Genomic DNA, 22080 nt, shown 5'->3' on the forward strand with positions numbered 1-22080 from the left:
CTTTGGATGTTGGCTGCCTTTTGTTCTGTTCTCTGTCATGACGAGCCCACACTGCTTTAATAAGGCCAGTCCAAGACTGATAGTGTTCCACTGTGCGTTCTAGGCTAGGTATGTTTTACTGCATTGGCAGTGTGTTTGGGAAAAATGAAGCTGCTCCCAATCAGACACGTTCCACAAGGTTTTGCGTGGTGGATCAAAATCTGGCAGTACTGTCCTGTGTTTATAATTCCATCAATTTTGATAAGATCCCCAACACGGCTGACCAGTGTTAATTTCGTTGACGAAATATTTTCGTCATAGTTTTCGTCGACGACCCTTTTTTCACGATGATAACGAGATGATAACTAAATAAAAACTACCTAAAAGGATAAAAACGATGACGAAATTAATTGACACTTTTGTCAACGAATGAAAACGAGATGAAAATGCTTGGCGGGGACGAAATCCAATCAGAACTGATTTAATTTTGTGACAGGGCAGGACAGGTTAGGAAAACATCCAATCAAACGCACAGATGCACAAATTTGCTCTAAACCCGGGAAGACCAAACTAGCCTGTGATTGGTCGTTACTTCCGATAGAACTAAGTTATGTAAACAATGTCAGCAGGGAGAAAGAGAAGAGCCGATGTATGGACACATTTGTCCTTTGATGTTGTGACAAACAAAACGATGTGTAAACCATGTGGGGCGACTATCTCGGGTAAAAACACGACAAATCTTAAATGACATCTGCAAACCAGTCACCCAGATCTCCATGCAAAGGTAAGATTTTAATGTCATGCAGGGTAAAGTGTTTTTCCCAGTTTGTGTTTAGAGAAAATCTCCACACCGCGGTGGATTAGCCTTTCCTAATCTTAGTCCTGAACACTGCTCTGTACCTTTCAGAGCGTCCTGCTGTAAAACACTCATATTATCTCAGTAAGGTGGTGTTAATGATCAGGTGTGTGGGAAGCAGGTGAAACGCTGATGTTAATATTATTAATAATATTCCATAACTTTTAATAAATGTTTAATTTTGTGTGTGTATAATGACTAATTCAAGGGAACTGAAGAAAAAGCATTTACATTTTACACTCTTTATATTTTAGTCGACTGAATCAACTGTTGATTTAGTCGACTATATTCTTAAGATAATTTCATCGACTAAAACTAAACTAAAACTATTCAGATGACTAAATAATGACTAAATAAAAATTTGCTGTCAAAATTAACACTGCGGCTGACTGCAGATGTCCATCTGTCCAACACACACACAACACACACAACACACACTGCAACATGCAGGAACACACAAACACAATGCCGCCAGTTTCCATTGTGTTCCTTTATTATACAGATTTGTGTGCGCATGTCTAGTGTTAAGCAGACGTGTTAATTTACACACACACACACACACACACACACACACACACACACACACACACACACACACACACACACACACACACACACACACACACACACACACAGAGCTGTTTCCATCACCTCAGTAGATATCACACTAAAGTTACTCTCTCCTTCTGGGGTCTGACCTTCACCTGAAGTGTTACTGCTGACCTGCAGTGATTTATGGGAACCTGTTTCTGTCTCCAGAGGAGAGGCGAGTGCCCGCAGTGTGTATACAGATTTATGTCCCCACAGTGTGAATAAAACCACACACACACACGCGCTCCCTCTCTCTGTTAATCCTCCCGCAGCTCCGTGTGTGTTTGTTCTTTCGTTCTCAGATTAAAAAAAGACGACAAAAAAAAAACAGCTTCTTTTATTTTCTCCTCTGTCCAGCATCCGTCACTCCTCGACTCTGAGGCGGGAGGAGGAGAGCCGAGGAGCAAAGAGGACTGAATGTTATCAGAGAGAAGCAGGAGGAGCAGAGGAGGAACAAAAGAGGAGGTGGAAGGATTTTAATTCTAATTTTGGCGATTGCTCCTCCACAAGATCTCACCCTCTTTCCTGCATTTTTAACACATAACTGGTTAAAAAACACAAACAAACAGAAACCAGAACAACCAGACTTAATGTGGTTTTTGATGTTTGTTGCTTTCTGTGGTCGGAGCAGCTGTTTCTGTTCAGGCTGATGGTAGAAACTCTGAGCCTGTGTGAGCTGACTGAATCCGTCACAGAGGAAATCTGGCTCACGCTTCACCTCTGCGCTGTTTCTGGGAACTCTGGCTGGTTTTCAGGTAGGAGGAGGGGTTCTCGGTGCAGGTCTAATGAAACACCTGCCAGACTGGCTGCTGAGATCAGCTGCACAGGTTCACACTTGTCTTCAATGTGGACAGAAAATCATCAAATCAAACAGCCGGACCTCAAACTGAGCTGTTACCATGAAAGTTTGGCCTGAGTGGTGACCGCCGTCTCTCAAAATATCATTTACATATTTTCTGAATGTAGATTTGGATTTTTTATGTGGGCATCAAAGCAGAACCTGGTTTCTCAGATTTCAGTCCCTGCTATTAAAGCGCAAAGAGGAGAAACAGAAACGTGAAGATGATCTGCTCCGTATGTTTATATTTTCACTCGTGTTGAATCTATTTTTCCCAGAGGCCTCTTTTCCTCGTCCCCGTCATTTCCTCTCTGCTCTGAGATAAATCTGCTGTTTCTCTTGACGCTGCTGTTTCTTTCATGTTATTTCGGTCTTTCATTGTCTCTTTCATCTGTTTGTTGGGGCTCTTTGCAACTTTGGTTTTAAAAAAGTTATTCTATAATTACGTCCTGTGTTGGTCCATAATCTGTATAATCCAGCTGTTCCCCTCTCAGCCTGGAAATGCCTCCACTTTGTGTCTAATTCTGCTCCGGTTTATCTGCAGCATTAAAGACTCGTCCCTCCCTCAGCTCAGACTAAACCACAAACACTAAAACCTGCTTTCACCACATTTCTGGGTCAATGCGCAGTGTTAATTTTTCTCCTCACAGGAAACAAAAGCAGGAGCGCGTCGCTCTGCAGGTGAGGGTGCATTTGTGTTTCCCTGTGGCCGTGAATAAACAAGCCGAGCGTTTAGGGCCAGCTTTTGATTATATCACATGACCTTCCTCAGCTGATGATGATGGTGCTGCTGTGGAGCTGCAGGAAGTATGAGTTCAGTTCAGTTCACCTTTTGGAAATGTTTGGTCTCTCCTGGTTTCCTTCCTCAAAGCGTAAAGAGGTACTAAAAGAAGCAGAACTGCACGGCTGGTAATCAACTGGTGAGTCACCATTTCAGATCATTTGCTGATGAGAGTAAAGAAACGCAGAGAAAATTTCACTAACGAACTGGGAGGTGAAAAACTGTTGAGGAGTTTATTGAGCACTACAGCAAAGAGATTCTGGTTTCTGAAAACAGGATACTCTGTAACCCTGAACACAATCAGCCTGGTTCAGCCTGTTCTAACCAAGGGGCAAGCTCGAGGGATAAAAAATTGAGCCAAAGTGCCAAAGACTGCAGTTCCTTAAATGTCCACTTGAGGTTGCCTTCAGAAGTTAGTTATTTTCTAAAGACTACAAACAGGAAATTAGATCAGAAATAAACACATTCACAGCCTGGTTCAAAACCATCCATACATCTTCTGCCACTCATCTGGGTGTCTAAGTGTGTTTGTATCGTACATGCCACCACAATACTAAAATCAAGGCTTCAGAACAGGTTTATACAAACCAACAGGTGCTATCACATGATTATATCCATGTTTTTATGCACACCTTTTAATATACACCTGATTCAGCCTGTCCTGGTTGTAGCTTGGCCTGGTTCTGCCTGGTTCTTACCTTCTCCGTGGACTGTGCCGTACCAAAGAAGATAGGTACGAATGCGAGCCAGACGATGCAGGTCGTGTACATGGTGAAGCCTATTGGTTTTGCTTCATTGAACGTCTCCGGGACACCACGACTCTTCACAGCGTACACCGTACACGTTACCTAACGACAAAAGAAGCAAGGAGGATGACAAAAGTTGCCTAGCAACACTGATGACTCTGTGCTCTATCAAATAGTAAGAGATCTGTTAAAGGTCAGTGTGTCACCATGAGAATGATGCTGTAGCTGAGGCAGCAGATGATTGACAGGTCTGACATATCACACTTCAGGATACCCCGCGCCAAGTCAGGGTTCGGAGGGCGGAGCTCATCATAGTCAATAATGGTGTGAGGCGGGACGACGGCGAACCACACGAACACACCGATGACCTGATGCACACACACAGAAACAAAAAATGTGAATTGTGAGGAGATGCTGCAGGCAGCAACAAGAGGTCATGTGACGCCTGTAGACTCACCTGGACAGAGATGAGGATGAAGGTGATGATGAGCTGGGAGGTGGGGCTGATGAATTTGGGCGGGGTCACGGACCTCTTGCCCTGTTCAAAGATGCGGTAGATGCGGTTGGTTTTGGTGAGCATGGCAGAGTAGGCGATGGCCATGCCGAGGCCCAGCAGGAGGCGCCGGAATGCACAAACTACCACACCTGGCTCTGCAATCATTAGGAAGGTGATCAGGTAGATCAGGAAGATACCTGCAAAGAGAGAGAGAGAAATAGACAGGTGACCCTCAAAGCTGATGAAACCATCATCACAGCTGATGGATTTACCAATACATACCTGTCAGCAGTACATAGCTGAGCTCCCTCCCTGATGCCCTGACGATGGGCGTGTCGTTGAAGCGGATGAAGGTGACAACCACACCGCTGGTTGCTAGGATACCGAGCATGGCGAGAGAGGCAGGCACGAGGGCCCACGGAGAGTTCCACTCCAGTTTGATGATCGGAGTGGGACGGCAGGCGGTTCTGTTGGGGACGGGGCGCATGTCTGACGGACAGGTCTCACAGGCAAACTCATCCAGCTGGTACTGATACCCATCACACAGCTGCACACAGGAGAGAGAAACCTTTTAGACTCTCAGGGGTTTAAGGAATACTGAGAAAAATCAGTTGCTAAGTACATCATGGGGGGGTTTCCCAGCAGGCTGAACCTTGAGCATCATAAGCAGGGGACTGCTCACTGTCAGCTAGCATCTATCTGTGGCTACATTAGTAGCTTACCACCACCAAGTATGATTGAGGTGTGAATGAATAGTGCATGAAATTGTAAAGTGTCTTTGAGTACCTTGAAAAGCTCCATATAAGTCTAATGCATTATTATTAATATTAAAAAGAAAACCCTAATTTTAAAATTAAAGGGGGATGTCTGACTCCAAAACATAAACTGTGAGCTGGTTCCACAGAGGAGGGGTCTGATGGCTCAAGGTTCTGCCTCCAGTTCTACTTTTAGAACCACAAGTGCTGTCCGGCTGTCGTGGCCGACATGCCCTTTAACAGCCTTTCACTCCCAGCGTATCGCTGCCGACACCGCAAGCGCACTTTGCATTACCGTAATTCCATGACAATTTGTCCCGTTGGAAAAATCCAAATGGTTTCTGAAAGCTGAGAAGCTGCGCTTCACAGCCGACATGTGGTTATTACAGTAATCTCACTCACGCTGTTGCAGGAAGCCCGCGAATGCCGACACTTCTGAAACTCAATAAAGGATTAAGATATGATGAAGGTTGGTGCTTTAGGGCTTTAAATGTCAGTAGAAGGATTTTGTACTCTGGACTCTGGTGTGACCATATGAAGCGAAGCTAATATGGGAGAAATTCAAGGTCCTGTTAATACTCTTGCTGCAGCATTTTCCATTCACTGCAGGCTTTTTCCAAGACAGGATGTTGCTAATTTTGTTCCTAACAGTGCACTGATGAAAAAGGCAGTTTAAAAATTAAATTCAGATAAAAACTAAACAGCAACAAATAAAGTTTTTTGAAAGGTTGAAAGTAAAAGCTTTTAAATGAGCTATGATCCAGTTTCCATCTTGGGTTAATTGATTCAGTTTACACTGACACGTTCATCCTGCGGCAACCAGGTTCCTGTTAAAAGAGATGTTGATCAGTTATCAAATCATTCACAAAAAGCCGAAGTCTCAGTGGGTTTTGCCTTTAGGGGAAGGTGACAGCTGAAGGGAAGCTGCAGAGGAACTCTGCCTTCTCGTGTCAGCTCTGGATTTTCATGTTTTTCTAATAAATTCAGCCATAGATTTGGCACATCGTTTGACAGACACCACCTCGGCAGCCAGAGGTGGAAGAACATCAGACATGTCAGGGATTCTGCCAAATTTCCGTGGCGATTCAACATTAATCTTTGTGACCTGAGACTGTTGTAACTGGCCATCATCCCTACAGATTTAAATACAATCTAACTATATTTGGGCAGCAGGTTGGATCTTTGTGAGTTCCAGTTTCTTGCGCCGCTGAAGAACATGCAAGGTTAAAGCTGCCTGTCGGAAAGAGATTCTTGATCCAAAATATTTTGCTTCAGTTTTAGTGACTGAAAGTCTAGTATTTTGTATTTTGTCTGTGATTTAGCAGGTGTGTCTGTTATATAGTTAAAATGCTGAATTCGAGGATTCAGGAAATGACCTCACAAATCAATGCACGTCCTTCTTTTATATACAGCCTGTTTCTGGGACAAACTAAAAGGCGCAACACTAAACACACAACAACTGAGTCACACAAAACACAGTGCAACAATTAAATACAGCATGAAAGACTTAGAGGCTCACCGGCTCTCCACACTCAGCAATGCACTCAGAGAGAGAATCTGTTTGGGTATTTTGTATGCACGTTGTACGTTTACCTCACAGTGCCAGCAGCAGGGAACCCCCTTCACCATCTTCTTCCTCTCTCCCGGTTTACAAGGAAAACTGCAGATGGACTCTGGAACCGATCTGTCCCCTCCGGACCACTGCATCTCCTCCAGCTGCAGACACACAGGTACACACAGTGAGACAGAACACTAAAATCCAGCAGGTGCATTAATATGTCTAATCCGCTCAGCTTCTTACGTTGAGTCTCAAATTATTGGTCCACTGGCCGATGACATGGTAACCAGGATGGCTGTGATTGGTCATCTGAAATTGGAAGATGTCGTAGCGTCCGGGAGCGTCTCCGTTCTCATTGAACAAAACACTTGTACCTGCACTTCCTGTGAGGCAGACAGGTCACAGCAGCTTTTAAGTGAGTGAGGCCACAACAGCTGCACAGCAACTACATTATTTGGCTGATAGGAAGCTGGACAAATCAGTCACAGAGTGAACAACTTAGAGTGACGTTCGTTAGGACACTGGTCATTCTTATTTTCACAAAATCGATATGAACGTGAACCTGAGCTGAAAGAAACAGCAGAGGCTGAATTCAGGCTGACAGTAGGACACATTAACAAACCCAAAGGGAACACTGAAGCTTCAAGAGAGGGATTTAATGGATCAGTGTGACAGAGCTGGACTTCCTGCTGGGATTACCTCAGAGACTTCAGACGACGTCTGAGTCGGTTCAACTTTGCAGCTCCTCGTGAGGTTGAGCCAAACAAAAACAACCTGCTGATTTTCCTACATTCTTGCAGGCAGACGAGACGGACAGGCGCCACCCTCAGAAATTCATGTTTGTGTTAAATCTGATTTTATCCAACATACTTCAGCAGATCACAGAGGGCAGAGCTGCTTTTACTGCCGGTAACTGCTGCACATTCACACAACTCTTTCACAAGGCCTTTAAGCAGATAACTTCTTCAGAGTTTTCAGCAGCTGCACATTTAATTATTAACACACACACACACACACACACACACACACACACACACACACACACACACACACACACACAGAAAGACTGAGTCTGCAGGGGAAACTTGCAAAGTGCATTAACTGATTATCTCTCCGTGACTCTGAGTAAAAACAAAAGACAACTGTGGAAATCAAACAACACCTGAACCACGCAGAGCTCAGAAGATGCAGAACTCAAGATGATCCCGAGCTCAGAGAACTCAGAAGAATACAGAACCTCTTTGAGAACCAAACGGTTTGACCTACGAGGACCAAACCAAAGAAAGAAATAAAACATTTAGAAAAAATAACGATCTGAAGAAGGTCACTGACCTTCTTGCTCCAGCCTCTGACGGGGACGGTCGCATTTTATCTCTCTCCCTGCCCTCCCTATCTTTCCTGCTTGCTGCTTGCTGTGAGAGCGTCTCTTGCACACTGCTCGAATAAGAATAAGATTGAGAGCAATATGGATTTGGCAAACTGGGCCTTCACGACCATTGATCGAATTTTTTCCACTATGAGATCTGGGAAAGGGGAGCCTGCGTGTCCGAGTGGAACAGACCCGGTTGGATACGTCATCGATTCTTGGAGCTCGTGGAGACCTGTGTGCTTCTCGGCCCTCGAGGTGGAAGACGTGGAAGACGCTTACATATTTGGCTATCTGGTAGCGGTATCTTTTCTGTTTGGGCTCGGAGGATACCTGATTTACCGAGAAATCAAGAAAACCTGGACGGCAGTTCGACATCTGCAGAGGCTGCCGACCCAGGTGGATGGGCTGACTAGAACCGTACAGACTCAGACTCAAAGCCTGATGAACCTGAGCCGTAGACTTGGGGAGTAGCAGGTGAGAGGGGTTCGATCTGGAGATAAGGTACGGTTCTGCACAGTGAGGACGGTAACTAATGAATTTGGATTATTGGATTTATTGAATGGTTTCCCAGTGAGACTGAAGGCTGTTGAAAAAACAAGCAGCCTGTTCCAAAACAACATCTGCATTATCAGAATTCGGCTCCCTAGCCGGCCTTGGCTGGCAATCATATCTCTCCAGAGCTATGCGTGACGGCCGCCCTCAGCCCTCTCTGTGATTTGTGAAGCTGGATCTGGTGTACCACGGCCGCTGATGAACTTCCATCACTATCAGCGAACTGTTTTGGCTAGGAGCCGGTATCTGGGCTCCACAACTATGCTTTTACCCTGAGGGTAAAAGCATAGTTATGTGGCCTGATGGGAAATATACAACAGTGGTATCTCTGCAATCAGAGCTGGGAATGTCTTTCAGCTACGAAGTAACTGACAATAAGGGAATCGCTTTGTTTGCAGGCAGGGTTTCACAAACTGAACCACAGTTCATCATCAAACGTGTGAGAGAGTTTTTGGCTCTAAAAGGTAAGTAAGGATGTTTCCACAATGTCATGAACTATTTAAAACACTGGCAGCACTTGGTAATAATGTGGTAACTGGTAACAAGTTGGTAACAAAAACGTTACTACCCCTTAATTATCAAACTAATAGCCAAATAATATGCAAGTAATTAACTTGATCAATGGTGGTTATAGCTGAGTAGTAACAATATGATAACCTGCTAGCAATAAAGTATCTATGTATCAAATAGCTATGCATGAGAATTTGTATATATTTACTTGTGGCAGTCAAGTCAATGCAGTAACAGTGTTAATATTATTTTTAATTTACATGTTTCCATCTAATACCATATTAATAACCTATTAAAGCAACCCTCAGGAAGGCTGACAATTACTGGATTGAGGTGGTAGTTTATGTGTAATTAACTAGAATTAGGTCTTCAAAATGCAAAGCTACAAATCTCACAGTAATATTTGCCACAAACCTAAGACCAGAAAATCATGTCTGTATTTGCTAAATGTAAATGTTGAAATCATCAATCAAACAGGTGTTGTGGCTATTTTATATAACATATTGATTCTAAGGCCCCTCGTCCATCACCATCAGTGGAGGTCATGCAGAGCATCAATTAACTCAACATCACTCATGACCTGGACCGTCAACGCCACAGCAACGTTTAAAAAAGGTCTCCAGAAGCTTCACTTCCTGAGGTGCTTGATGAGAGCGCGACTCCCACAACAGCTGCCGGTGAGCTTCTGCAGGTGGGCCATCGAGTCCGTCCTCACATACCGCACCTCAGTGTGGTACTCTGGCTGCACTGCACACAACAGGAAAGCTCTGCTGAGCGGATCATCGGCACCCAGCTCCCCAGTCTAGAGGACATTTACAGGACCAGCTGCACCAGGCGGGTCACAGCCATAGTCAGGGACAGCACAGATCCCAGACACTTTCCTCTTCACCCCCCTGTCTTCTGGGAGATGCTACACGACACCGTACGCCTGAACCACAAGACTGAAAAACAGCTTCTATCACAGAGCTGTTACATTACTAACAGCTCTAACCATATCAAACCAAATGGACAATGTCTTTTCACATCCACTGCACCACTTTAGTACATCACATACAGTTGTAAATAGATGGTTTATTTGCTGTTCATGCTGCCTTTTCTCACTGTAAATATCGTATCCTTATTTATTTTTCTTACTGTTACCAGTTTGCTAGGGTCAGTGTCACTGCTGGTAGCATGAGGTGATACCTGGACCCTGCAGAGGTTGCACAGGTAGTCCAACTCCTCCAGGATGGCACATCAATACGTGCCATTGCCAGCAGGTTTGCTGTGTCTCCCAGCACAGTCTCAGAGCACGGAGGAGATTCCAGGAGACAGGCAGTTACTCTAGGAGAGCTGAACAGGGCCGTAGAAGGTCCTTAACCCATCAGCAGGACCGGTATCTGCTCCTTTGTGCAGGAGGAACAGGATGAGCACTGCAGGGCCACAAAATGACCTCCAGCAGCCGCTGGTGTGAATGTCTCTGACCAAACAATCAGAACCTCAGACTTCATAAGGTGGCCTGAGGGCCCGACATCCTCTGGTGGGTTCTGTGCTCACTCCCCGGCACCGTGGAGCCTGACTGGCATTTGCCATAGAATACCAGGATTGGTAAAGTTACTTCAGTTATTGTTAAACTAAAGTGTTAAACAGTTAATTTATGCTTTTGCTTAAAATTTCCAGGGAAAAAACTGCCGAGGCAACTTCAGTGCTTACATTTGATTTATGCTGTGTCACAACTATTGCGCTATAATTCTGCTGCTTCGCAGGTTGCCATATTAATACCAATATATTACTATATTACAAATTACTATTACAAATTTGTTTGGCCTCTCAGGCATACATTTGTTTCCACATTATCACCTCCAGTTTCTGGCCTGTTATTACCCAGTTACCTAAACTTCAGTTTAATAGTACTCAACTATAAACACTGTTGATGTTTTTTACACTATTATTACAATATTATTATTATTGAGCAGTAATAAAAGGTGCTACCAATCCAATCAACATTTGCTGTGACCATCCTTTCCCTTCATGACTATGTTATATTAAATTTTACAGCTATGTTATATTCATTGTAAAAAATGATAAACGCAGTGAGCCACGTCTGCAGGTATACCTATCAGGCTACAGACGTACCTCAGAGGACTTCTCTGCCAGATGTGCCTGTCTTCCTGTTAAAGGGGAGATACGAGTCTGTCTGAGGAGACCTTTTATTATAGAGAGAAATCCGGTGATTGGTAGGAAAGGGCCCAGAGGTCACCTGACCACCAGGTGTCTGTCTGCCTTTGGTCCTCATGTGGCTGTACAGGTCTGTGTTTGATCTCACTGAGTTCCTTAAAGTTCAACCTCCTAAAAATCGCCAAGATCTGAAATGAGAGCACACTCCGACCAAAATGATTAAATATTGAGACCTCGGAGAAAATGAGGTTTATGTAGAGGCAAATGAAGGTTTGGGAGAGAGAGAGAGAGAGACCGGCGTGCTATGTGGCATGCAGCTCCGGCGTTACAGATTAAATCCTCTCGGTCTTCCAGCTGCTGCAGCCTCACATCTTTATAAAATATGGATTTAATGTCTAACAGGAACAGTTTGTTCAGTTGCTCTAAAAAAACTTTGAAAACCTGGTGGTGAACAGTCTCTGTAGGTGTAGGGAGATGTTAAACTGTTTGAAAAACACGTGGGTGTAGACAGAGGACAGTGAAGCCCTCCAGACCTTCAGGTCTTTAGTCCCCTTTCCAAAAATGTGAACCACCATCCCATTAAAGGTTCTGTCCCTGATATCTATAAAACATTAACAGCAAATTATGTGCAATTCCTTTTGAAAATGTAACTAAAGCTGTCTTCAAAGCATTTCTGCAGTATTTTAATAGAAAATTGTTGTGTAACTGTTGAGCCCTGCAGTAACCCAGCAAACACGATTGAAATCCCGACGTCGTCTAGCTGATCAGAACTGGTCGTGGTGCAACAAACGTCTCATTCTTTCTTTTGAGGAACTTTTTAAAAATGCTTATTTCATTTTATTCTAATCGATAGGAGATTAGATAGTGGAAAATAATTCCTGAGCACAAACTTTCTCTTATTAGGAAGTCTAACAACGGCATCCAGGTGATGCTGAAGACACAATTCTAACCAACATCATGGTAACCTCTGCGGCGCTGGTTCAACTTGACTGGACGCCATTAAAAAGACGATGGTTGTTCAGAGTCAAAATGTTTGCTGGGAAGAAACATGAAAATGCTCATTCAGCTGGATTAAACATGTTCGTGTATGATCTAACAGAGAAAATGGGACACACTGCACAGTCACACAGTAGAAACGCTTTGCTCACAATTTTCAGAGGAATTGATTTTTAGTTTTGTTCAGCCAAAAAAAAAAAAAAAATCAATTCTTGACCTATAAATAATTAAAGCATTAAAAAAATTTTAAATTGTATCTTTAGACACTTTGTTACTAAAATACAATTTCTTTAAAAGAGTTCTTTAGAGACCCAACAGTCAGCTACTTACTTTTTAAACTAATTGTACAGGTGGAGGAAAACACCATTCAGTGCTATACATTCTCACTGCTCCTCAGTCCGTCTCTCCTGCATATGTTTGATTTATGAACTCCAGCATCGTTTCACCACCACGCTGTTTATGGCCCACCCTGGTCTGCCACATTCTATTGCATCATCCAATTGTGTTGTTAACATTAAGCTCTTAGTTAAAATAAATAATTCATTTGCCTCCTCCCTGCATCTCCCTCTCTTCTGTGATGATTCAGAGTCAGGTCCTGAGAATTTTTTCTACTGCAGACCTTTTGACTCACATCAGTGAACTCTTACATGGATATGGGTGAGGTTTTCCTTAAGTCTTCCAGCTTAACCTTCACTACATTCCGGTCACTTTCTCAAAGCGTTCCTTCCAGTGGCCCTCAATTTTTCCCCGGTCAGTGTATGCAGGTTACCCTCCCAGTGAAATCAGGCAGGGCTGATCCTCCCCTGAAGTTCTGCTTGTAGACGTGACCACATCCTGATCCTCAGGTGTTTCGGTGCAGGGAAGGTAACACTTACGACAGCATCTACCCCTCAGGCCTCATTTTCTTACAAAAATGCCAGCTAAGCAGATCTCAACCTGCCTAGCAATCTGATGCAACTCCTAATCTCAAAATTTCCAGAAAGATAGAATCTCCAGTGTCTAGGTCTCCAGGAGTTTGTTTTCAGAGAACAGAGGAATTGCACCAAGTTGGTATCACTTTTTCCCCAGAGAGGTGATGACCCTGGAGCCAGTTTTACAATAGCAATCACACCAAGCTCCCTCCCCATTCCTCCAGAAACTCTAATGCTTTTTAAATAGGCTTAAAGACATGAGTCAAAGGTCATGGCCATGTCAGAGTATGGGGACACAGTGGTATCCTTGGTTCAGGTAAAGTACTGTTGCTCTGAAGCAAAGTATATTTTTCAGTGCATTTACTTACCGTTAAAGTTGACAGCTCTGATGTAGTTGAGCAGCACTTGTCCCTCCACGGGGTCCATGTTGTTGCAGACTCCGGAGCTGCCGGCACACAAATCCTGGTGCATGTTGTGTAGAGCATGAGCCATGGCGTAGACCGCATCGATCACAAACTGAACCTTTCCCTCCTGCTCGTAAAGCGAGTCCCGGCCAATCCTCTCGTCACCTGCAGGAATACACACAACGTCACATAACAGGCAAGTATTCGACTAACTTGACTCACAGCTGGTCCGGGACCCTTCAGGTGTAGCCGCACCTGTGCACTTCTTTTTGTCCGGGTCCAGTTTGATTCCAGGCCGGGTCAGTTTACACCTGAAATCGTCCTCCCAGAACTCAGCAAACCAGATGTTCCTGCGGTTGTTCTCCAGAGAGCGAGACACGAAGTACTGATCAAACCCTGCACAACACAAGGATAACACACATGAAACACACAAACGGTAACACTGCGGCATTTTTGTTTTCCTGGTTTTACCATCAATCGAAGCCCGTTTTGGCAGGATGGTGACTGCGCCCTCAGCAACATCCTCCAGCTCTGTGACTGGTGAACTCTTGGCGCCCCAGCTGTCTGACCCAACAAACAGGAAGTGGCCTGTCAGGTTAGCACGTTTTGCTGCCTCAAGGACACGCCTACCAGAAAGAGATAGAAGGAATCAAACTGAAAGTGGTGTGAGGATTAATCCATATAAAAATTTGTCACATCTACAGAAAATTCTCATCTAGCCCCCACCTAGGCATGTAAATTTTGTTCCTGTTTCTGTATGTCACATTACATTGGAGCAGTTTTGCAATTAAAACTCAGATATATCCCATAATATCAATGCTCAGTGTTGGTTACAGAGAAGATCATGTTCAATAAAAATGTGATTCTGGCTTTAGTTGTGACACTTGGAGTGAGTGTACAATTGATTTGGTTACAGTTTGTGACAGAGATTATATTCGGGCGGTTTGTTCCAGGTTCTCTCAAGGAATCTTGGAATGTTTTTCAGCCAGAATTTGTCCTTTAACTAACACATTAAACAAATTTCTAGGATGGGCTTCTTTCATCTGTGCAATATTGCCAAATTGAGAAACAGCCTGTCTCAGAGCGATGCTGAAAAACTAGTTCATGCATTTGTTACTTCTAAGCTGTACTATTGTAATTCCTTATTATCCGATTGCTCTAAAAGCTCCCTGAAAAGCCTTCAGTGGATCCAAAAATGCTGCAGTGAGAATACTGACAGGAACTAGAAAGAGAGATCATTTGTGTCCCATATTAGCTTCTGTTCACTGTGAATTCCCAAAATTTTACTGGGAATTCTTCTCTTCAAGTATGATTGGGCCCCATCATATCTCAAAGACATAGTATCAGATTATCCCAATAGAGCACTTTGCTCTCAGATCACAGATTTACTTACAGTTCCTTAGGGTTTCAATAAGGAGAATGGGAGGCTATCAGGCCCCTCTCCTGTGGAACCAGCTCCCAGTTTGGGTTCATTTCTAAGATCAGGCTTCAAACTTTCCTTTTTGATAAAGCTTATAATTAGGGCTGGATCAGGTGGCCCTGACGCATTGCTTAGTTATGCTGCTATAAGCTCAGATTGCTGGAGGACGTCCTATGATGAGATGATGCCCCTGGTTATGTTGGAGGTCTTTTCCTGTTACAGGGGATTTCTTTCTCCCCACCATTGCCAAGTGCTTGCTCACTGAGGATTGTGCAAGTGTTGTTGTTCTCTCTTTAATATTGTAGGGTCTTTACCATACAGCATGTTGTTGTGAACTGGTGCTATATAAATTATATTAAGGGATGTTTGTCTGTTTACTTGATGTCGTCCTCGTTGGCAAAGATGATCACTCCTCTGGCGTTACTCGTCTCCATCAGACGTTTGATGATCTTGTCAAACTCTCCAGCTGTTGGCTCGCGAGGAATCTTCACCGACTGAGCAATACACACCCCACCTGACATACAGAGAGAGCGGTTACCAAGAGATGGACAGGGCAGGGACACAGACAGTTTAGAAGAGGACTCTGTGTACCGGCCTCTCTGGAGATCTGCATGAAGGCGTCGACTCCGCTCTCTCCATAGTTGCCCTCTGAGGCCAGTGTGGAGACGTAGTTCCAGCCCAGGGCTTTGACGATGTCCAACATGGCCTGAGCCTGGTACGAGTCCGGAGGAACCACCCTGGAGAAGTAGTCGTACCGGTTGTTATCACTGAGCTCCGGAGCTGTGGACGCGTAGCTTACCTGAGGGATCTGAGAAACAACCATCCAACAGGTGAGAGGTTTAACTAGAATCTGACCACGGACACATCATTCATCCTGACAGTCAGAGCCCAGGTGAAATTAAACACACTGGTCAGACTGGAGACACTGTTGGAGTTTAACAGAGCAGGGACACACACACACACAACGGATTAATGTTGTGTAACAGCTGACCAGAATGTGTGTCAGAGCCTCAATAAACTGAATAACAATCACATTAACGCACAACTCTGTGCGTGTGTGTACAGAATAATGAAGGTCTCCACATTAATGAGAACAGACCTCGTTATGACAGCCATCATCATCATCATCAGTGAGAATCCTCAGTGGAGCGAAACAAGCATGGACTGTGTCTCACTTTTAACTCTAAACTTAAATTATGTCAAAAAACTGAGCACCCAAGAACACTCGGTGACACCACAACCCCCCCACCAACTCTATAACATCACCTAACAGGTGTGTGTTTGCACTCAGCAGGCGATCGGTCCTCTCAGCAGTGGCAACAGACATGATTCAATAAAGATGTGGCTCGATACAGGTTATGTGCCAGAAGCGTCTCTGGAACAAAGTTTCTTGTAAACATCTGGAGTTTGTTTTACAATTCAGCTTTTGAAAATATACCCATATCACATGCACACGGTTCAGTATTCAGTAACATGATTGTGTTTCTTTTATTTATTTTTGTGAGGACACGCAGTCACACAACACATTCCTAGATCCCAGTCCTGAGCGTAAACCTGGTTCTAACCTGAACCTTCAGACCCAGCTCTGAACTCTCTATAAGCCCTTTAAAAATCTGACCTAATTTGAGGGCACACACACACACACACACACACACACACACACACACACACACACACACACACACACACACACACACACACACACACACACACACACACACACACACAAAGGGTAACTGCAACAAAGTCATTAAAAGCTTTCATTAGAGTCATTCAGTCATCCAGACACAAAGTGTCTGTTTAAAACATTAATCCACCAACCAGACTGCTTCATCCACTCACTGTCTGCCCTACTGTACCTGTCTGTCTCTATGACTGTATATTAGATTGGATTAGCCATCCTTAGAAGAAATCATCGATTACATATAAAAGATGGGCATAGTCATTGTGACATCACCTTCTCGGTTGTGAAGTCAATTTTTTTTTTAAAAGTCATTATGAGAGGGGAGTGGATGTGACTTAGAAGCCGAAGGACACTGGACGGAAGCAGCTCTTCAAACACACATTACACCCTGCTTTATGGTCTCTTTTACTCTACATGAGACCATAATTTGCAAATATTCACACATGCTGTAGCTAAATAAAACTTTAAACTAGCTACTGAGACCCTAAATGCACCAATGAAGTATTTACTGAAGTCATAAATCAAGAGACCAGTAGTCAGACATCTTCACATACTGTAGGCTTCTATGTGGTTAGATTTGTTTTGCTAACAAGGGGACTCACCCCCTGCTGGCCATTAGAAACAAGACAGCTCTAAGACACGTAGCGCTGGCTTCACTTTTCAGACCCAGAGGATATATTGTATATCCAGTCCATGGGGGGAATTTGTCTTCTTCTTCTCTGCAAGAACCACCATAACAGCACACATGTATAGTCAAACTATACTTGACTACTCTGAAATGAAAGCCTGGCACTGCATTTAATTAATTATTAGATTAATTATTAAATTCAATTCTCTCAAAATGTAACTAATGCACTGACTGTTTAATCATATACGATGGAGAAGAACTATTAAAAATCTACTCCCACACAGGTCGATTATCCTCAAAGTGCTGCAGCCTCACTGTGTACGACAGTCTGGGATGAGGTCCCTTTGAAAGAGAAAGCAGCAGCTTGGAACCTGCTCCTTCGTACAGGTCACAAATGCAAATTTTAGCAAAAGCTAGAAAGGAAGTAGTGCTGCTGCTGCTGGTGGTAATGCCAGTGACATATTATTCATCATTAGAGAAATCAAGAACAATTTGAGGTTTCTTTTTAGCACAAGCAAGAGCCACAGCTCTGTTGAGCCTTGTATTCCTTTAGCACTAAGAATTAATTACTCTGTGAACTTCTTTATAAATAAAGTTTTAAGCAGTGGAGAAAAAATACCCACAGATGTCACTGGTCCAGCGTTCCGCGACCAGGACGAAAACCGCACTGTTCCTCTTGAATCCGAGGTTCGACTAACAGACAGACCCTACCTTCCAGCACCCTGGCACACACCTTACCAGGGAGGCTGAGGAGTGTGTTCCCCCGATAGTCCCGACAGACCCGACAGGTCTCCCTTCTTAAAGATGAGGACCCCCACCGCCCCAGGTCTCCACGTGATGTTGCAGAGGTGCGTCAACCAAGACAGCCCTACAGCATCCTTCAGGAGCGCAGGGCGAATCTCATCCACCACAGGGGCCCTGCCACCAAGGAGTTGTTTAACCACGTCAGTGACCTCACCCCCAGTGATGGGCGAGTCATCCCCCTCATCCCCAGACTCTGCTTCCACTACAGAAGGCATGTCAGTGGGATTCAGGAGGTCCTCAAAGTATTCCTTCCACCACTTGACTATAGTCCCAGTTGAAGTCAGCAGCGCCCCCCCCACAAGAGTCACCAAGGGAACTGTTTACTGCTGGGGGATTTCTTATAATACACTGACTACTTCACCTCAGATCTACTCTCTTTTGCTCTCCCTGCATTTATGTATAATTATTAACTATTATATGTCATAAACTTTGTGCATTTCATCTCCTGTAGTTTGTGCTTTGTCCTTTCCGTCCTCACTCTCCCTTGTACTGGTACTTCTGGTTCCTGGGCTACAACAACACTGTGCATTATTGTTATATTGTTTGTTGTTTGTGTTCTCTCTATGCTCCTCTCTATATTTGCTGGAGGCTTTTTCCTGTTAAAAGGGAGTTGTTTTTCCTCCCTCATGTTGCTTTCTCTCTATATTGTTCTGGGGTCTTTATCTTGAAATAGAAATTGCCTCGAATGAATCGTTGCCATATAAATAATAAGTGAACCTGAACTTAATAGAACCAAAATCTAAATTTGTCTGACCACCATATGAATCAAGGGATGAACAAATGTTTTATTTCCATGTTGGGACCTTTGCATGAAGAATTGATGCCATGCAAAAATACAAGAAATAAAGTAAAATAAAAATAAAATAACCCCCAAATTCTCAACTTTCTAAACAATGTTTCTTGTAAATTAGGATATAAAGGACAATATTAAAATGAACTGAACTTCAACCTCAGCTCAAAAAATATACATATTCTGTCTTTTTCAGTCACACCACTGCGTCTTCTTATTCCAGTATACAATGACAGTATCCCATTGTTAACCGTGAGTCTAATCTGACTGGCAAATTATACTTACCTATTTTTTTGTGATTGTAATCTTTCTTGAACAAACAATAAGGTCTCCATTTTTAGATTTACCAGGTTTAATCTGCCCAACAATGCTGGGATTTTGCCCGGCCTTGCTGTTTAAACTCATTCACCTCCACAGTTGCTTTTCAAAAATGATTTTCTACAAATCCAAACTGTTCTGGCAAATCCATGAAGTTTTAGAAACCCTTTCACCTGCAGCAGATGTCAGTGATATGTATTTCAATAGCCACTCTATTTCTTGTTCTTGACCTTGTTTCAAAGGCATCTCCATATCTCTACCAGCCTCCAACACAGCTGTATATTTCTGAAATCTTTTTGCAACCCCATGTAATCTAAACCAAGACATACACATTTGATATATTTTGCTCTGTGTGGAGCAAACAATATCTCTAAGTATTTTAATTAAACCACCACCTGCAGCTATTTTTACCTGTCTGCCTGCCTCCCCGTTGCTATGATCCATTATCCTGTTGTTTACATGTTTGGCTCCTCCCACTATAGTATGTGCAGGTGTGTGTATTGTTCTCCCCTCCTTCCAAGGTGTGTGTGTGTGTGTGTGTGTGGACTGCCGATTGTCCAGTTTGAATACATTCCTGAGTTCAGCCTGTATGACTGGATGGCCAGCAGCCTCCAGCTGACAGCCACCTCATCCCTCGTCTCCTCTACACCCAACAAACAGCCCGTCAGCTGCTCACAGTTTTAATTTCCACTTCTTTTCGTTACACGTCTGACATGTAACGACAATAAATTGATCCTGATTCTGATTCTGAAGTGTTTGTGTGTGAATTCTGAACTGCAGTCGGTTAGTGAATAGTGGGAGCTACTTTGTGTTCCCAATTCCTTTGTTGTTTGCCAAGAGCATTTTGTCAATAAAAAATTGTAAATATTTATATACTGTATATACTGAGCACTGCAGCAGGAGTAGGAGTGAGAAGCCATTTTTGTTGAAGCCCTTTTTCTCATTTATACCAATAAACTTAGGGTGGTGCTGAGGTTGGAGAGGTTAGAGTAGGGAACATTGGAAGGCTTTATTTGTTGTTTTGGCATTGCTGACATTTGAAGATGCTGCATCTTCAGTTGTTCTGTGTTGCGGGCCTTTTCTTGTGAGTGGTTGGAGTGGGTAGTCACACCTCATGTTATGTCCAGGTTAACCATAATCATAAACTGGGGACTCCTGCAGGATTTGAACCTGGGACCTCTGCCTATATGTCTCCTGTGTGCAAACGTACCTCAAAAAGTCGCAGGATGTTGGCCACCATGATTGACACTGAGCTGGCTGATGCTCCGATCACTCCCACCACCCTCTCTGGTTTGCGGATGATGGGCGGCTCTCCATTGGAACAGCGGATGTCAGATGTGTCTTTCTGGATGAGCGCCTGAACAAAGGTGAGTGACTGTTCCAGAGCGTAGGTGTCTCTGGAACAGGTGTCCAGGATCCGGGCCCCAAGTGTGATGTTTGGCAACAGCTCGGGGTCGCTATTGATCTGGTCCAGAGCGTACAACATTGCCTCCATGCGGTGGATCCCCTTTTCCTTTTTCAGCTCTCCGCAGTTCACTCCGTGGGGTCCACGGGCATGTATGGGGAACAGCCCGCCCAGAGTGATGTCACCAGGTATCTTTATGGAGTGGGGGTGGAAGTGCTGGTGAGAGGCGCTCACCTGGACCACCTGTCCACCAGTCCAGAGCCAGAGAGAGAGTAGGAGGCGGGGCCACAGTTGGGATTGGCAGACAGTGCAGAAGAAGACATGAAGGTAATGATGATGATGATGATGGTGGAGGGGGAGAGAGGATGGAGCAGGGCCTGATGATGTCATACTGAGGTGATGTTCAGTACTCAGCTTTCATCCTGCTGTGGAACCCTAAGGAGACATCAATAAACAATCAGTTGTATCAATAAGTACACTATGATTCAAAAGTGTGTTTGATCTCATATAACGTGGAAATGATCAAAACTGTTGTATAATAATAATGTATTAATGATTACACTGGCATCTCTGCACAGCATTTCACTACAGTAAAAAGAAATTTGTCTAGTTGAGAGTCAGAGGGGTTTGATAATGGCCAAAAGCATGGAGCGAACTTTCTTCCTTTTCCATGTCAGAAATTGCCAAAATAACAAAGAATGGTGTGTACACTTCCCATCACATATCAGCACAAACTGGCCATAACCAAAATAAAAAGAGAAACAGGTGCACAATTAAGTAAAAAAAAACAAATACATCAGAATCTTAGCTTAAGGAAAAACTCGCAGGTACTCAAAAGGCTGCTTCATTAAATGGTTCCCATTACAGCCAAACTGTGCCAGTTTGTGAAAGCGGTCGTACACATTATTATGAGAAAACGTTGGCTTTTAGAGGCATTTTAAGGCTACAATCAAACAGCTTTCAGCTGTGCTAATGTTATACTATGATAAACTTTATTAGGCATTATAATATTTCATTGGAATGTAGGAAAATCTGCCTCTGCAGTTATTGCATTCTTCTTCTTTAGGGCTCATCACAGCGGCTCGTCTGCTCCCATCTCACCCTCTCTAGCATCCTCCTCTGTCACACCAACCCTCTGCATGTCCTCCTTCACTACACCCATGAATCCTCTCTGTGGTCTTCCTCTTTTCCTCCTGCCTGGCAGCTCCACATTCAGCACACTTTGCCCAGCAGAGCCACTATCCCTCCTCTGCACGTGTCCAAACCATCTCAGCCTTCCCTCTGAAACTCTGTTTCCAAACCGCTCAACCTGAGCTGTCCTTCTAATATAGTCATTTATTAGCAAAATCTTCACAATTTAACCTCTGCAACATCCAGCTCTGACTCCTGTCTTTTTGTCAGTGCCAGCATCTCCAAACCTCTGTTAAAAATGATAAATGATCTATGATGAATGAGTCCATTTTAAACATTTCTAATCAAATTACATTTGAATCAGATAAAATGCTTTTCTTTTAAAAACGGGAATCTTCCTT

At 43.7% G+C, this 22080-nt stretch overlaps 1 protein-coding gene across 1 annotated transcript in view; it reads right to left on the bottom strand.

Annotated features, from left to right (window-relative positions):
• grm6a (glutamate receptor, metabotropic 6a) overlaps nucleotides 1-20938 on the bottom strand; it is a 29108-nt gene extending 8170 nt beyond the window's left edge. The window contains exons 1-12 of the mRNA XM_030733109.1: nucleotides 20354-20938; nucleotides 15511-15727; nucleotides 15298-15433; nucleotides 13971-14125; nucleotides 13755-13895; nucleotides 13464-13664; nucleotides 6844-6983; nucleotides 6636-6758; nucleotides 4570-4834; nucleotides 4249-4484; nucleotides 3998-4159; nucleotides 3744-3893 (exon numbers count right to left, since the gene is read on the bottom strand). Coding sequence (XP_030588969.1) covers nucleotides 3744-3893; nucleotides 3998-4159; nucleotides 4249-4484; nucleotides 4570-4834; nucleotides 6636-6758; nucleotides 6844-6983; nucleotides 13464-13664; nucleotides 13755-13895; nucleotides 13971-14125; nucleotides 15298-15433; nucleotides 15511-15727; nucleotides 20354-20938 — 2511 coding nt within the window. The remainder of the gene's footprint in view (nucleotides 1-3743; nucleotides 3894-3997; nucleotides 4160-4248; nucleotides 4485-4569; nucleotides 4835-6635; nucleotides 6759-6843; nucleotides 6984-13463; nucleotides 13665-13754; nucleotides 13896-13970; nucleotides 14126-15297; nucleotides 15434-15510; nucleotides 15728-20353) is intronic.
• Nucleotides 20939-22080: the final 1142 nt, after the last annotated feature.

The sequence above is a fragment of the Archocentrus centrarchus genome, chromosome 7, assembly GCF_007364275.1.
Source record: "Archocentrus centrarchus isolate MPI-CPG fArcCen1 chromosome 7, fArcCen1, whole genome shotgun sequence".
In the NCBI taxonomy this organism is placed as follows: Eukaryota; Metazoa; Chordata; class Actinopteri; order Cichliformes; family Cichlidae; genus Archocentrus; species Archocentrus centrarchus.